The sequence below is a fragment of the Patagioenas fasciata genome, chromosome 2 (assembly GCF_037038585.1).
Source record: "Patagioenas fasciata isolate bPatFas1 chromosome 2, bPatFas1.hap1, whole genome shotgun sequence".
Taxonomy (NCBI): Eukaryota; Metazoa; Chordata; class Aves; order Columbiformes; family Columbidae; genus Patagioenas; species Patagioenas fasciata.
In genome coordinates this window covers 68975330-68993363 of record NC_092521.1, presented here as the reverse complement: position 1 = coordinate 68993363, position 18034 = coordinate 68975330, and the positions used below count along the sequence as shown (strand labels likewise).

At 38.4% G+C, this 18034-nt stretch overlaps 1 protein-coding gene across 26 annotated transcripts in view; it reads left to right on the top strand.

The window, feature by feature from the left end:
- LOC136097497 (poly(rC)-binding protein 3-like) overlaps nt 1–18034 on the top strand; it is a 518562-nt gene that overhangs the window by 435893 nt on the left and 64635 nt on the right. For 25 of the 26 annotated variants that reach the window (XM_071804382.1, XM_071804383.1, XM_071804378.1 and 22 more), the window contains one exon: nt 16001–16172. In XM_071804382.1, coding sequence (XP_071660483.1) covers nt 16062–16172 — 111 coding nt within the window. In that variant the 5' untranslated portion in view covers nt 16001–16061. The remainder of the gene's footprint in view (nt 1–16000; nt 16173–18034) is intronic. The other variant, XM_065829870.2, reaches the window with a different exon arrangement.

Here is an 18034-nt window from a genome sequence, read left to right as displayed (position 1 = left end):
ACTGATGACTCTGTTCCTTTGTGTTAGCTTAATATTTTTGTTTTGCTTTGTGTTTCCTTCCAAAAGTTTGAGATGTTTGCTTTTGGGATTATGTCTTTCACAAAAATAACCAGGCTTCCAAATGCAGTCTGTCAAGCTTGCCAAGTTACTAGACACACAGGCTGCCAGAGGAGTTTTGCTTCTTGTATTGCCTGTAAGCACATCAGCAAGGTGGAAGCTTTGAGCTTTTCAAGGTCTTCAGCTCACCTGCTGTATTTTGTTCAGGAAAGGTAAGACAGTGAAATATAGAAGAGGAGGAATGTTTTTTCTTTATTTTTTGTGGACCTCCCCTGGGCACAGCAGCGTAAGTGCACGGGCCTATCTAAGAGTGTGTCTGTGGTGGTGTAGGGAGTTAAATGACCTGGATGGATGAAGTCCCAGGAGGAAGCCAAGATGGCTTATGATTGAGACAAGAGTCAGGCTGGAAAAGGAAAGCCAAACTGCTTGCGATGGTTAATTAATGCTACATGACTATGATAATCAGGCAAATACCAAGTTGCCTATTTTGTATTTGCATGACACCTATTACTTTTGGGGAGAAAGATTGTTACTTTATTATTAGTCTGAGAACTGCATGGCCTCCTTTTGGATTGTCCTTAAGTATTTCCTAGCAAAGTATGTGTGTCCAAATGATCTAGATGATGTGTTCAGTGTGGCTGTTCCTGACAAACTTGCTGCCACAATAGAACCCAGAAGATCAGCAAATAACGAAAGAAGACACAAGAAGATTTTAAACTCTCAAAACATAACAGCATGTTGGTGATTGTTTTTGCTCATTATTGTGGTGGTCTGCCCATGCTGGTGCTTTGAATTTTAGAGACCTTGGTCCCTAAAGCCACATGGTATGGCTTGTTCAGGCATTACTGCTCTTCAGTTGCTGGAGGTGCCTTCCTGCAGCACTTCCTCATTGAGGCAGTGGATACTGCTTGAAAAATATCTGTTTACCCCCTGAAAGCAACAAAACAAACAAACAAAAACCCAAACAAACCTGTTATCTCTTAGAGAGAACTTCTTTAAATGCTTATAATGGTTTGCAGGTTTGTGGGTTAACAAACCCACCCGTAGCATAAAAATAGACTGCAGTCGCCAATGGTGATTTCCATTGTGTTGAATACAAGCTGATGCAGGCACAGACTTGCTCATCAGATACACAGGTGACCCAGTTCACGTCTGCTAACGTCAGGGTGACTGCTAAACTGTGTACTTGTGGGTCTGTGCTGGGGCACTCTGCAACAGGTGTTGGCTGTAGCTGCATTTGGAAGGATGTCAGGTCATGCTGAAGCCTGGGTTTATCTTGTTTATTACAGGGACTTTTGTCAACTGCTACAGTTCATATCAGACTGCTTTGTGATTCTTGAGGGATAAGGTTGCAAGTGGTTGTGAAAATTATATTAAACTGATCAAACACAACATGAAGCTTTAGCTAGAAAGTCTTATGTATTGCATCTATGAACTCCACCTAAACATTAAAAGGAACTGACTTAGTGATTCATCTTTTCATGTATCACATCACCCATCAGATAATGGCCTTTCAGAAGCACAGGAACAGGTCAGATTATTTCAGTGTCTTCCGCAGCATAAAGCAAAGATTTGCTTTCTCTTTTTTCCTCCCATCTCTTCCCTCCCTCCGACTCTGTGTCCCCCTCATTTTGAATTTATCTGGATTAAACAAGTCTCTGATTATTCTTTATGCCACTGCAAATAAAGTCATTTTCAGAAACAGATGTTGAAAGAGCCCAGTGAAATAATCCTGGAGGCAGATGCAGTCTTCCATAAGCAGCCAAGCGCATGGTGCAATCAATGTGATGAAACAAAATGGAAGAGGCTGCAGAAAAAGTAATTAAATTATAGTTCCATTGTAGAAGCACATTTTAAAATTACTGAGATTCAGAGCCCATAATGCTGGTATTATAGTTGAAAGAATACTTGCCATGGGTCACAAGAATTTTTTTTAACAGTTATTAATCATGCTTGGCTGGAAAGGCATGTGTAACCTACAACAAGCAGTGGCTGTAGTTGTGCCAAAAGAAGCTTTTGTTCCCTGAAGAGAATTGTATCAAAGGCCAGTGTGTCCTATTAGTACGTGTGCGACAGCAGAGTGCAGAATCTGAAACAGGGCTTTTCAAATTTCAGTGCAGAGCACTGGAGGGGAAAAAAGAAAACAAGTATTGTATCTTTTTGAATACTATTTGACCTCCTTTTTCTCTTACCAAGTTAACTTGCTCATTGACTAAATACTAGTAAAAAGCTCTCTAAAACCTCTCTTCTCTCCCTAACTTCAAAAAAGTTAATGCCAGGGCTCTTGTAAAATGGAAAAGAAACAGAAAATGTACAAATTCTTGGAAACTGGAGGTTAAAAAAGACATCATTAGTTCATTCAACTCAGTTTCCTTTCCATTACAAAGTGAGTCTATAGAAGAGCAGATAGATTTTTTTTTCCATTTGTCAATATCTAAGTGTTCTGTGGGAATGTGTTGACTTCCTCATTAAAAAATAAATGAAAGGCTTTAATAAGGACTGTCCATACTGCCTTCATAAGATTGTAAAAATTTGCTATTTTGGTTTTCCATTTCAAAGACATATTTTTACTTAGAGATATACATGAAAGTATACAAACCATCAAGTTGTAGTCTGTGCAAAAATTATCTGTTGAAAAATAAATTATTTGGAATGACAAACAATATTAGCACACAAACATACCCACTCACATGCATATTAAACTGTTTCAAAAATCAATGGTTTTGTCCAGTTTGGAATGAAAACAAACTTTGCAAGGTGGAATTTCCTATAAAATGTGCACTCTATGTCTGAATTCTGTTTAAGACCTGATCCAGAATTTCCGGTGCTGATTGTCTTGACTGACTGCAGCGTGTTTCTTACAAGGCTTCTGGGAATCTTTACACAAAGGCTGCTGAATGTCATTCAGCCTGAGAGATACCACAAACACGTTTTGGGGAAGAAATTTAGCTTTCATTGCTTTCCCCTTTTTTGAAATTAAGTTGCCCTTGCATGAGCCAGCCACATTTGCAGCATTCCAGTTTCTCTCCATTTTTTCACTATGTTTCTTTTGGTATTGTTATCTTCCTTCTCACATTTGAGCTCTTTGTAACGTTCGCAGTCCTTCCAGTCAACTGACATTAGTGTGCTGCTAACATCCTCTTCCACTTATTGATGTAGATACTACCAAAATTTCAATAATGCTTTTTTATATAAATTTTTATTTTTATTTAATAGTAACCTATTCCTCAGTATGTGTCTGGAATCTCTACAATAAGTCAGCAATTACCTTCCCTTAATCTTTACCTTTTTTTATTACAAATGAGCTCAGCATTGCCAGCTGGGCGAGGGAGGTGACTGTCCCGCTCTGCTCTGCACTGGTGCAGCCTTACCTGGAGCACTGTGTGCAGTTCTGGGTGCCACAGGATAAAAAAGATATAAAGCTACTGGAGACCGTCCAGAAGAGGGCTATGAGTTGGTGAAGGGTTTGGAGAGGAAGCTGTATGAGGAGTGGCTAAAGTCACTTGCTTTGTTCAGCCTGGAGGAGACTGAGGGGAGATCTCATGGCAGCTACAGTTTCCTCACAAGGGGAGGAGGGGCAGATGCCAATCTCTTCCCTCTGTTGACCAGTGACAGAACCCAAGGGAATGGGAGGAAGATGTGCCAGGGGAGGTTTAGGTTGGACATGTGGAGAAGGTTCTTCCCCCAGAGGGTGGTGGAGCACTGGAACAGGCTCCCCAGGGAGGTGTCACGGCCCCAAGCCTGACCGTGTTCAGGAAGAGACTGGACACATGGTGTGAACTGTGGGGTTGTCACATACAGGGACAGGAGTTGGACTCGATAACCCTTGTGGGTCCCTTCCAACTCAGGACATTGTATGATTCTGTGATTCTATGAAATGAGCCACTTTATGGTCCCAAATAAAAGATAAGGGCATCATCAAATCCTTTGCATTAACACAGGTCCTATCTTGTTTTGGTAAAGAACACAGGATCAAATTCCCCATCCATTTATGTCTGTGAAACTCTGTTAAAGGCAGTGGGGTTGCGTATGAGCCACAAAAGTTCTGGAGCAGCTGGAAAAAAAAAAAAAATCATAGAATCATTTAGGTTGGAAGAGACCCTCAAGATCGTCAAGTCTAACCATTAACCTAACACTGACACTAAACCACATCTGTAAAAACCTTACCTATACGTCTTTTAAACAGCTCCAGGGATGGTGATTCAACCACTTCCCTGGGCAACCTGTTCCAATGCCTGACAACCCTTTCCATGAATAAACTAAATATGTATCCTATGTCTACTTAAAGCACCTTTTGCAGGAAGTTTCTCTCAACATGGGGGCTTTTTTAGTGATTGTATTAGTTCACTTCTAGAGACCTCTCCTCTCGCTTTCCTCCTTTGTGATGCTCACCAGGAGCAGAGGAGAGTGTGTGGCTGTGAGCTGCTGTGTGACCAGTGGGTATCTGCTGACCTACCTGCTCCCAACCCCACCAGGAACCCCTCACTGCTGGGTTCAGACCAAAGCTTTTCCTGTGGTGGAACCACCACCTTGCACCTCTGGTTAGGCTGTGGGTCCACGAAACTTGTGGGAACTTGAAATATTGGACATCACTGTTTCTCTTCAAAATTATGAAGCTGATCGGGGAGCTTATATATATGCACATATGTATAGATATGTAGGTATGTGTGTATTTGTAAGGAAAGAGGCTGATGGACAGACACAAGGACAGATACTTCATGAAGAGCTATTTCAGTTGAGTGGCTTTGTGAAACAAATCAGTTGTTCATGCAAAAATAGGCTCTTTTCTTTGTAAAGGTTGCACTGAAGTAGCAAATTAACAGTTTTACTGCTGTTTTTTTTCCAGTGCTAAGCGAGATACAGTGATTTACTTTACAGCTGGCACTTTGAAGTCATTAATAAATAAAGTATTTGATTTTTCTTCTATTTTGAATACTTAATCAATTAGACTTGCTTTTGCGTTTTAAGGATTCTTCTGGTTTAAATCAGTGGCAAAAATATTGATTTAAATGGCTTAAATTTTAGTATGTGTGTGGCTCTTTATTTCTAAGTATTGACGGCCCATAAAAGAGTCATTTATTGTGAGCTAGTTGTTGGGCTTTTTTTCAGTTGTTGTTTGGTTGGTTTGTTTTAGTCTAGTTTCAAGTGAAGCTCAGGAACTTACTGGGTTTTTATACCCACTGCATAGGCCTGGGTTTCAAAGTGAAATTCTCATAAAGCTACATGTTTTGACTAACCACCAGTGACTGAGAACTTAAATATTCCTCTTGTGAGCATGACTTTTGAAGGCAACAGTTCCAGTGACCTTGCAGGATATTTCACCACTGCTTTTTGGTTTTCCTTTTATCCCTATGAATGATGGAAGTCTTCGCAGCACTCAGCCATATGTGCAGCTGATACAGCTGTGCCCCTGTTGGACCAGTTTCTCTCTTCTTTCTCAGACATTTGTCAATCCATTCTGGCGTCAAGCCAGCACCAGTGGCATCCCAGAAAGGGGACTGTGGCCGATACCAATCATCTTGTGACAGAAGGATGGGAGCTCATCCTCTTCCCTCCTTCAGATGCTCTATGCATTTCCTTTTGGTTTGTTGTTGTTGTTGTTGTTTGGTTTTGTTGGTTTTTGGTGGTGGTGGTGGTTTTGGTTTGTTGGTTGTTTTTTTTTTTAATGACTATTTATTTTATCCATCTAGGGAGCTTGAACAGATTTTCAAAACACAGCCTTGTAAATAACATAATTAAGGTGATTACAAAAGTGATATTTTTACTTGTTTGTGTCAGAGATTCAATTATATTCAATATATAATATTTTTCTGTTTAACAAGGTGAAATGCATTATTATCATTAGACTCTTTTCCCTAATGAGCAACTATGTTTTATACTGGATTGAGTGAAACAACTGGCTCATGTTTATTGAACTGGATATGGCTACAAAATATTTAATTTACAAATAGGTTGGACAAATATATATTCTAAAGCAGTAGTAATTTCAACACTGACAGAATAAAAAAAGAAAAAGAAAAATATTAAATATCTGTTTATTCTGTGCTCAGTGGGAACATACTTGATAGCATAAAGTTTCCCATTAAAGAAGCTCCCATATTTCTTGGATTATTCTACTGGTTTGGGGCATTTTTTCCTTTGATCAGTAAGAAGCTATCTGTAGTCTCCTATGTACTGGCAAAGAAAATTAGAGTTCTTCATTACATCTGTAAGACTGTTTCTACTAGATATAAAAATGTCATTTAAAAATCATACTATTATTAATATTTGCTTATTTGCTTATTAGATTATGCCCCAACAATCTTTTAACATTTGTCCACATCTGACTTGTAAAAAATTTACCTTGTTTACTTTCCAGCATTTAACCATATTCTATGCATATATGCATGCTATATGCATACTTTATTAAATATATCTACATATATATATATATATATATATATATATATAAATCTTGCTCACCTAAAATACCTTGGAAATAGAGCATGGGAATGATTTCTTTTGTCTCTCAGGGATTTTAAAAAATGGAAAAGAGAACATCTGTTTAGGCTTGACTCTCTTTTGTTCGGTGTAAATCTACAAGCAAAGTTTGTATGCCCTGAATATTTTTAGCTGTTTTATTTAGTTTGAATTAATTTAAGGTATATTTACAATTGAAACAGTATTTCAAAATAATAATATTTAATTGATGAAATGTCGAAGTCATGCACTTTAGGTGGCAGAGATAAATTAACAAATATAACACACATTCACAACGCTTAGGTCATAAGAATCTAAGATTTTTTCAAGAACGGGTGTGGACTGAAAATCTGATCTTATGTGGTCAGCCAGTCTTAAAAGCATCTCTGTGCCCAAGAGGCCACTCTCCTGCTGTTGGAGGTCTGTTCAATTCTTTGCCCACCTTCACTGTGACTTGTATGTACATTTCTTTCTTAAATTTATTATCTCAGACCATACAGAATGATTAATGCAAGTTAGCTGGAGTGTCCGTTTCTTAGCTGAACACAAGCAAGTAAAACAAAATTTTAATTTAAAACTTGAGCAACATAAAAACAGAGATTTGAGAAACGCGATGCTTAACTTGATGGTTTTGGAGCCACAGGATAAAGTAGCAGGTAAAGCTGATTCTGTGCTAAAAACTATGATTAGAAATTATTCTTTGGTAAGTATCTGGTCTACCACATGCACATATTTTCTTCCCTGGTCTTGCAAACTGCCACATCCATGATAAAGCTTGCAGTTCATTCCATTACATATCATTAGGAAAGGAAAGAAAGCACCTTCTGGTCCACCCTGAACTTGTCTTTGAATCGTCCTAGAGAATATTTGTGCAGAATAATTTATGGTGAGCTGCCATATCTTTCTTATTTGTGGAGGGGTTTACATTCCATTAAACTAATGAGGCAGCTTCCAGCAATGAGGGCTTTTAGCTGCCTGGCTTTTTCATATGTGTGGAAGAGCTAGTTACCTGGTGATTCTGTACAAGGTACTGATCTGCACACTCTGGTGATATGTTTAGTACGTAGCAAACTGTAAAGGTGTTCTGTGCATTCCTGACAAGGTAATTCTTTATGGAATAATTACAGAAAGTTAAAAAAAAAAAAAAAAGAAAAAGAAAAAAGATGGAAGATGTCTTTGGCAAAAAAATCACTGTAGAAATTATTTACATCCCTCAGGATCCCAGGTCTGTTTGACATTTGCTGAAGGCCATTATACAGCTTTTCTAGATTTTCTGAGACTTGATTTCCAGGCATTTGATAGCATTTAATACCTGATTGACAGGTGATGTTTTCTGAGGCTGTAGCTTTCTATATTTTGGGAAAGTGTGTAGCTGTCTATTCACACACAGCATAGTATTTTGATATTAATTTATATTACATAAGCAACTCATCACTGAATGTCGATGCTAGGAAACAGTACTGTTAACAATGAGGCAGTAGTCTTTGTTGTGCCTCTGTGAGTTTTCTTCCAGTAATAAATGCACAATGCCATATTGTTTACTCAAAAGGCTTTACAAAAAATGTTGTAAGTAGAAGGCTCGATAAATATGTTGCTGTTCATTTCCTTTAATAAATCAAAAAGAGAACAACCAGTGCCATTGGCTGAAGCATAAGCTTTTTGACCAGCATGAGGACAAGTGGTCCATTTAGATAATGGGGCTCATGTACATCAGATTCAGCAGCTAAACATCCATCAGTTGCAAACAGGAAAAGTAAGTCTCTGATCTTCTGCTGTTCTCTTCAAAAATCATTTGACACCTGTACATCTTCAGTGAATTAGACGTAACTATGTTGGTCATATAGGGTAAGAACATTTTTTGTTGTAGGGAGAACACAAAGACAGCTGCTTTTCTAGATGGGATAGGTTCTTCCTCTGACAAAATTAGTGTTAAACATACCCCTTGAGGAAAAACTAGTACTACTTTACATACTTCATAAAATTACATTTGAAAGGCAGCACTCCTGGAGTCTTGCCACTTTTTATACTTACTATTGCCTTTAAAAGTTTTTCTGCTATTTTTTTCAATCTGTTATTTCCTTATCAGTTCCATGTCTTTGGCAAACCTGCTACTTCCAGATACCTACGGTAACTACAGGGCTTAGCAAGTCAGAGATATAGAGATTTTTCTACAAAAATTAGTAAAAGGAGTGCATGGTTTACTAAGGCATGTAACTGTCTTTTGTTGGTAGCTTTTAACTGGTGGAATAATGTGCTGCTCTTTAATTCATTTGACTTTTGAACTAATTTTTACTACTTCTTTTGTAAAACAGATAGTTTGTATACTGTTTGTATACTGTTTGTATACTGAGTATACAACTATGTCTGTTTGTATAATCAATTGTTCTTTCAGTTGCCCATATTCAGTTTACTTTCATATCAATAATTGTTGTTTAGATCTCTTTGAGTATGTGATTTATGAATTTTGTGAAACCTTATTTCTGCAGTATTTGTTTAAATTTCATTCTTGAGCTATTCTTTTATCGTATGTTATCTTTTTACTGAAAACACATTTTACCAACTGACAAACACACACCTTTTGTTCTGCTAACACAAAGAATAAATTTTCTTATTTTTGGATCCATCCAAACAATCAACTTACTCAAAATGGGCCATGATATGATGATTTAATGGAATCAGGTTCTACAGATCCTGTTCATTTCATTAAAGAGTTAGAGATTAACATTCAGACTGTTTTGGGATATAAATTATAAGGATGTGAATAAAATATATGTTCTTATTCCTTTGTGTACAGTCCTGTCTAGTAATTTGGGAGATGGAACTGGTAAAGTAGAAAGGTTAATACTGCACCTGCTTCCTTAGCTATTGTACATTAATCAGATTCTCCTGGTGAGGCTTCTGTATAAAACTGGAGCACTTCAAAGCCTGATTTCTCCTGTTCCAAATAGCTATTATTGGGAGAGAAATCCTTTGAAGAGCTGTCATTGTTATTACTGTTACGTTATTGTGGGCATCCTGTGAGCCTTTTGTTCTTAGTAACCTCACAACCGTATGGTTTAGTAACAGTAGATGTCTTTATCCTTCAGTTGACACAGAAACTGAAGAAATGTGCATTTAGCAAATGTCCAGTCTTCTGTTTTTGCTTCAACCGACACCATAAATAGCTGCTGATCGTTATCACATTTGAGTTGGAGGGGGGTTTGGTATTTTTTGTTTGTTTTGTTTTGTTTTGTTTTTAACTGCTGCCAGTGTTTTTCTGTATAATTACACTGTTTAGTCCTTTGACATCCAGTGATGCTAATTTTGAGTGAAAAACCAGAGATAATAACCACTTAGCTTATCAAATAACTTGAAAGTAAAGTGGTTATTTCTTCATTTAATAGGATGAACCTTTCTGTGGCAGACAGCTTATTTTGAATTTTAAACCTCACATATATGGCTGAATGTGTCAATTTCTATTGATAATGTCTCAAATTCATGTCTTGTAGTAATTATCTTACATTTCTTTCAGTTTCTTTCTCCTTTCTTATATTCCCTCCAGTTTAAATGAAAGACTAAAATCATGTAAGTAGCATAAATCCGTCCCCAAAGAACTCTGCTCTGTTGAAAGCACAGGTCCTTTCTTCTTGTCATGATCCCTGGCAGTGTTGCTTCTTCCAGTTCCCAGAAGGTCTCCCTCCACCTGGGAGGCTTCTGATCAAGAGGACTTAGCTACAGACTTTTCATAGCCCACATTTCAGTTTTTTCTGGTTTTTTTTGTTCACTCTTGCTATCTATTTTTTTTTTTTTTTGTAATGACACTTTTTTAAAAGAGTTCTTGCTAAATAAATCAAATTCTGAACTATTTCTTCGTAACATCAATATGTTACTGTCCAACTTCCAGTTCTTCATAACTCGTAATTCTCTTTGTTCATCTCTAAGTTACTCTGTTCATATCTTAGTCTTCTTGTTCAGCCCCTTCCTACAACTTGATCATCTGCTTAGCTAGCCCTCCTTTGGGACATTTCTGTATCTTATGGAAATAACAGATTTACTGTGAGAATCTGGATGATCTCATGTTTCCCTTACTGAAGTTTTCTTTTTTCTAAACCTATAGCTACATGGGAACTAAATGACTGAGTTTAATTGTCCTCATTCAAATTAGGCATGGCTTCTGCTGAATGTCACTGTAATTTCTCCCATCGTTTTTCTTTGTTATAGTGGTGGGTTTTTTTCTTCCAGTGGAACAACTGGAATTTGTTATTTTTAGTTTTATCTGTAGATTCGTCCTTGCATTTTTCATAATTACATCTTTCTGTTGATGGTGATGAAGCACCATAATTAGGTTCAAGCATCCCTTTTGAGGCTTAAGCACAGGGAATGCAATGCTGGGTGCTGTGACCAGTTCCATCTTTTCTCACAGATTCGGATTTAACAACCATATGATCAAGTTTTCACGTACTGGAGCAGGCTTCCTCCTTGAATGTTTTCAGGCAGTTCTTACTTCCACATTGATCCTTTTCACATTATTCTTTGTATCAGCCATCTGAAGCTTCATCTCTCTTTTTCTCCCTACCTTCTCTCCTCTCTGCACCTATTTCCTTTCCAGCACACCTGCGTGACTGTGCAGCTCTGTCCCGTTCCACCCCCTACACTCTTTCTCTCCCTCTCATGCCTTTGGATCTTCCATATGAGTACCTTTCTTGGCAGATTCACAGATGTCAAATTATTTATTGTGGCTTTAAACTCAGAGGTTGATTGCCTGATGTCTACCTTGGTACTATGTTGATTTTATTCATCTTTGGCATCTCAGCCTGCTGTGAAGTCAAAGGCTTTCTTATCCTGCATGCCTGAAGTCATCACCTTAGAGATGTAAAACACATATATATTTATTTTTCAGCACTGTGCAGCCATATTCTGTGCAGTGGTCTGCTTATTTTCTTGTGAGGCGATTAGTAGGCTGGAGCGGCAGGAAGAAAGGGCAGTCATGAGGTTGACTTATATATTCTTGGGCTTCAGGCAACCATTTCACACTACGCCCTCAGCCATGTGGATTCCTAACCTGCATGTGTGTGGGTTGTGTCACTGCCCTTTGGCTGTGTAGTTCATCTTGTAGCTTTTATTAATTCAGTGAAGTCTTTGAGGAACTGTGTTGTTCTTTGTAGTAGTCTGATGAACATGTGACTTAGCTGCTGCTTGTTTTAGTTTCTCGATCTACCAACAATTATAGAAAAGCCATAGAAAATCGATGGTTCTTATGTAGTGAATAGTGAACGTTTAGGACATGCCATTGTATGCCAACTTGGGATAGCTAATATCGAAAATGTATAGAAACATATTTACAGATAGAAACATTTGCATAAGATGGCATGTCCATTCTATTGGAGTTTTCAAAAGGCTTTTTTATTTTTAATAATTTGGGTGTCTTTCTCTACCTAAAGAGAAATTTTCATTTTTTACGTGATAAACAGCAGTGTAAATGTCCTCAGAAGTTCATGGTCAGCTCCACAGGAGGATATTTGCTGGGAACTATCTGATGTGTTCTACTTTCCTGCGTTCTCTGGGCGTGACTTTTTTGCTTTTAACCTAGAGCTGCAGAGCCCTTCATATTGGATTTTGTGCATTCTTGTCCAGAAGCCCAAGGTCAGAAGCAGGATGTTGTCCAGCTGTCCTCCTGTCGCTGCCAGCTCTCTGCTGAAGGCAGGGTAAAATGCATAAACCCTCACTCAACATTCAACCATATCAGTGGCTGTAGCTGCCTGCATGGTACTCCTTGCTCACCTGTGAATCCCCTGATTTTTCACCTGGCATCAGGAAAAGTGTGACACATCGAATTTTTTTTGTAATCTAAGACTAAACTCTCCCAGCCCCCAAAGTAACTGTGGGACCCCATCATGCAGAACTTAAGAAAGGAAAGCCTTATGTATTTAGCTTCCTGTTTGCTCACACAAAGGTGCACACAAGCCTGAAACCTACCAAATTATTCAAAATGCAGATTGTGCAAAGGAGGGGGAAATTATTTTACTGATTAAATACTCATTATGTGGCTCGTATATTACAGCAGTAGGTTTATAAATTCATGGATGTATTGCTGGCGGGTAGAAGGCTTTGAAGAGGGAACCATTCTCTTCCTTGTGCCATAATCTGACATCTCCATATACACAGAGATCTAGACCAGCATATGTTTGTGGTGATGTGTGTGGGAAAAAAACGTTTTCATTAGTTAAAAATAATAAAATATAACAAAGCGTTTTATTCTAATCTGTCTTTAAAACTTAAATACCCGGATAAGTAACAGTCCTGTAAATTTACTTATAAAGCTGTATATTTTTTAGCAGAATACTTGGTCTCTCAGGACAACTGGAGCAGTTGTAAATGATGTGACATAGTAAGAATTTGTTGTGGTTTAACCCCAGCTGGCAATTAAGCCCCACGCAACCGCTCCCTCACTCCCTCCCGGTGCGATGAGGGAGAGAATCAGAAAAGTAAAAGTGAGAAAACTCATGGGTTGAGATAAAAACAGTTTAATAGGTAAAGCAAAAGCCATGCATACAGGCAAAACAAAACATTCATTCACTGCTTCCCATGGTCAGGCAGGTGTTCAGCCATCTCCAGGACAGTTGGGCTCCATCATGCGTAATGGTTACTTGGGAAGACAAACTCCATCACTCTGAACTCCTTCCCTTCCATCTTGTTCCCCCCCAAATATATACTGATCATGACATCATATGGTATGGAACATCCAGTTCCCCAGTTCAGGTCAGCTGTCCTGGCTGTGTCCCCTCCCAGCTTCTTATGTACCTGGTACAGCGTGAGAAGCTGAAAAGTCCTTGGCTGCTTAGCATCAACTAAAAAATCAGTGTCTTATCATCATTATATCCAAAACACAGCACTGTACCCAGTACTAGGAAGAAAATTAACTCTATCCAAGCTGAAACAAGGACAGAAATCTCTCTTCATGGTATATGTATAGCTTTCACATATTCTTCCTTATCATGTATAGATGACTTTTTGAATTCATTCCTTTTGTATCTCACACAGCTGCCTAACTCTTTGGAGGCACACATGCTCTCAGCCCTCCCCCAGACATTTGTTCTGCTTCTCAGTACCAGGTGCCAGAGTTTGAGCTTGTTGGGAGGAGGGGCAAAGACAAAATCCTGCAAAAAAATTAGGTGGCAGTGATACTTTTAGCAATATTTTAATGGTGGAATTTTATTTTTAACATCTGTGGTTTAAAAAAAAAAAAAAAGTTTTAGCTAAAAAACCACTTCTTTTTATTTCCCCAATTTTATCTCAGAAAAGGTCAGGCTTGGGTGGGAGTTGCTTTGTTGTCTGGGAAAAGGCTTTCCTCCAAAACATTACCAAAAGTGAGCATACTGCTGTAGTGTCACAGCAGTAAAAGGCCATGGCAACTGCAGACCTGTATCTAATTTGAAATTATTTTTCCCACATGGTAATACATTTTATTAGAAACAGAGCCATACTTTCATCACTAAATTTTGGTTCACGGGTCTTAAATACCTTGCTTCTACTTGAAACATATCCGTTTTGTGAAATTTTCAGGCATACCCTAAGCTACTATGGGTTTCTAGAGATCTCATACGGCCAGTGTTACTCCCGTAAAGTCCAGAATGCTGAGATGTATTCTACTGTTTGCGTACCAAAGTGCGTCTGTTTGGCATTTCGGATTTTTTGATCATTTTTTTTTTTTGACGGAGCTGAGTTGAAAATGCTTCGGCTGTTAGAGACAAAACATTTCCCTCAGCAAGCAGCAAGGAGCAGGTGACCACCACGGGACCATTCCCTTCCTTAGTCTAGGAACAACCATAATCTCCTCTTCTCCCTCTTCACAGGACTGTCGTGTCACTCAGGCACCTTGCTTCTCTCCTGCTTTTCTCCATCTGGATAGGTCAAGGGTGTCAAACTCATTTTCACCAGTGGCCACATCAGCCTCACAGTTGTATCCAAAAATTACATTCGGCCCTTTAAAGACAATCATGAAGTTGATGTGGCTGCCAGTGAAAATGAGTTTGACATCTGTGGGTTAGACCAATTAATGGAGGATTGATCCACAAATGGCTATCGAAAATGCTGGTCTGGATACAATCTCTCAGAAGACCCTGAATTGCTGATTACTGGTGGCTCAGCAAGTCTACCAGAGATGACTCCATACATGTTGCTTGTGCTCTTTCTTTAAGCATTGCTGTTGACTTCTCTCACAGATAACGTGCTCAGCTAAGATGGGCTTTTCTTTGGTTTAATATGTCAGTGTTTAGTGGCTGTTAAGATGGACCATAATCAGTTGACGAAACAGTCTGCATGATGCTACCTGCTAGTTTTTTACGGGAACGATCTGATAGGTCTCTCCAGTAGTTTGGTCCCATATCTGAGCTGTCTCCACAAGGGGTCAATAGCCTGTCATCCTGGTGAGACACCACTGTAGGCTCTGAGTCACAAAACAGTTATCCCTAGGGATGCTCATTAGCCAGTGACCAAGCTAGCCAAATTTTTGGGAAGTTCCAATATGCGAATCTAATAAGATTGTCATTAATAAGAGATGGTTACTGAGAGGTGTGATGTCTGTTTAAGGGGTTTGTGCTCTATAGGATAAGCCTAAAAAGGGCAAAAATTAATAAGGAGTCTCTAAGCCTTTTCTACTGTAGAATTTGCCTGCTCTTGGTAATATTCCTTCCTGTTCCCATTTTTGTTTGTGCTGATAAATGTCCTTGCATTAACAAACTTACAATGCATATTGTTTATCCCTTCAAATCCAGCACTTCCAACTTCCATTAGCATTTTAGGATATTTATGGCTTTGTAAATGACTGAAAAATCTGCAATTTGTCATTAGGAATTAAGAAAAATCTTCCTTCTACTTAGGGCTGAATCTCAGTTTTGGCCTTGGAGGGACTGATCCACCTCTGGGTCTGGTAGACAAAAACGAAGTCAGACAATGCCCAGATTTACCGCACCAAGTGGCTCTTAGTTACTCAGATGTCTTTGAAAATGTGTCATCTGCTGTTGCTGGCAGGCATCAGTGTTTAGGCTCAGAATTAATTTCTCTCTAGCTGAAGAGAAAACAAAAATATCTCTTCTGCAAGAGCAAGAAGAGGTAGTAAGAGGAAGAGAAATAAAAACAGCACCAGGCATGTGTAAATATGCATATATGTATTGCATATACATACCATAAAGGTTAACAGAGAAAGTGCTGTTCTGAAGAAAATACTGTATTTCACTCTGTTGTGCTCTGGACTTTCAGCTTCAAAATACCAGAAGTTTAGAGAACTTTTATGATTTCAAAAGGAAGTTTATCTTGTACTTGGTGAAGGGCTGAAGAGTTGATCGGGGAGGAATAATAATCAAAAGAATTATCTCGGCACTGAACTGTAGCCCACAAAATCGAAGGGAAGAATGTTAATTGCTTTGTACAACATAATATTCTCAGTTCAGAGCAGCTTCCGCCACTCAATGGTACTTTTTTTTTCTCTCTCTCTCTCGTTTTACAGGTTAAGTGAACAGAAAAAGAAAAACTAAGCTGCTTTTAAGTGTTGAAGATACAAGGCCAGGATGAACACGAAGGACACAAAAGCGACTGAAGGAGGTCTCAATGTCACGCTTACCATACGCCTTCTCATGCATGGCAAGGTGAAGCATTCACTGTTGCCACAGCGGTTGCCTGTATGTTGAGCGAGTGTGTGAACTCACCATCAGAGCCTGATGAAAACATTGACAGAGGGTCTGCTCCTCCTCCTCTGGTCAAAAGCACCATTGCCATGACCAAAAATTCACACCCACTCTTCAAGGCATCATACTTAAGTTTGCACTGCAACCCGAGTTCATTGGAACAAACACAGCTTGTAGTGAACCCATTTTGAGCAGATCCAGCAGAAAAAAAAAGAGCTATTTCATTGATAGTTAGCCAAATTAAGCAGACCCTTGCATAAGGCTGACCTGCATATGAGTTGCCTTTCTCATCATTTGCTGGATTTTGCAGGGGTTTTTTTAAGACACCAAAGCATTGATTTGTGTGGAAGTAGTTGCCACAGAGATACTGTCTCTTTCTGTTCTTTGTTATTCTGATGTAGCATCTTATTAGAGTGAACCCTCTGATATACCAAGTATTTGTCCAGGTCCCCTGTGGGTTTGTTTTGAAGGTTGATTGTCATATTTTTTCTGTCCAATGCAGCACTTAAGCACACAGATAACTGTGAAATCTGTGCCATAGACAAAGACCCAGTTCAGTACTGTCAGACTTAACAGTTTGATGGCTGTTTATTTCACATTCCCAGATCACAAAATGAGCTTTTAATTAAAAAACATGTTTTATAGCTATGTTTGTATTATTTGCATCAGGCAATGCTGAGCATTTTTAGGCTTAATGAATGAATGTTATATAAAGTAGATGGTTTTGGCTCCTTCTTAACAAGGGACAGTGAATATATAAATATAATTCTGGAGAACAAATTTTTATCTATAAATCTAATCCTAGAATTTAATTTAATAACTAAAAATGCATTTACATTTTTTAAAAGTGCATGCTTTTAACTTATGTCATGAACACATGTGATATAGCACAAATAGAAGGCAAAAGTATCTCCCCCTGTATTTTACTTACGGAGCTGCTAAGAAGTATGATGTGGTACAGTTTAAGTTTGTCACTTAAAACACTCAGAAGTTAGGTTATGTGAGATCAAATTATACATTTTCTGAGAAATGGTCCAAATATATTGTTTGATTTTTTCTTTCCCCCCTGAAATATTCAGCTTCAGGCAGGCATCTGGTATGTCGAATCTGCATCTTAAATAGGAATCTGTCAAACAAATGTAATTACAGCCTCTCTTACCAAACCCACCTAAAATCTGTGCACATGTCTGCACTTGAAATTAGGTCTTAGAGATTGAATCTACCTGGTTCTGGTCCCAATCCAGAGAAGCATTAGAACACATCCTTATCCTGGTGGGTATAAATAGTCCTACTGGTTTCAGTCCAGTTCCCATGTGCTTAGGTGTGCTTTGCTCTGAGTCATACCATTAAAGCAAAAATCAAACGTTTGTCATTTTCAGGACATTTGAGGTAAACTGTGGGCTAGGGGCTTTTTGAAACGAAAGATATAGTAATCAGAAATGAAATTAGAAAAAGCTGATTTTCTGTGTTGAACGTGAATGATTGTGTGTGCATCCACTTTTAACAGTAACAGATGTTATGTGTCCAATCTTCAATACATATGTAGTCACAAGGGTCTAAATTAAACCCATAAAAGCTACAAAGTTCAAATTTTAAGGGGGAATATACCATGCATCCTCAGTTAACAAGGCTCGAGGGGTATACTGTTAACTCTACTGTGCTCTAATTATGTATCTTATTGTTCCTAAGTACTGAAAAGTGTACATTAAGTCAGAATTTATTTTGGTGATAAAAGTCAGACCCTTATGGTTTCTTTGATGTCATTTCTGTGATTTAGAAATGCTAATATAGAGGAATGAAGGATGTCTGAGTCAATATGTACTCAGTGTGAGAAGGTCACTCTGAAAACTGTATGC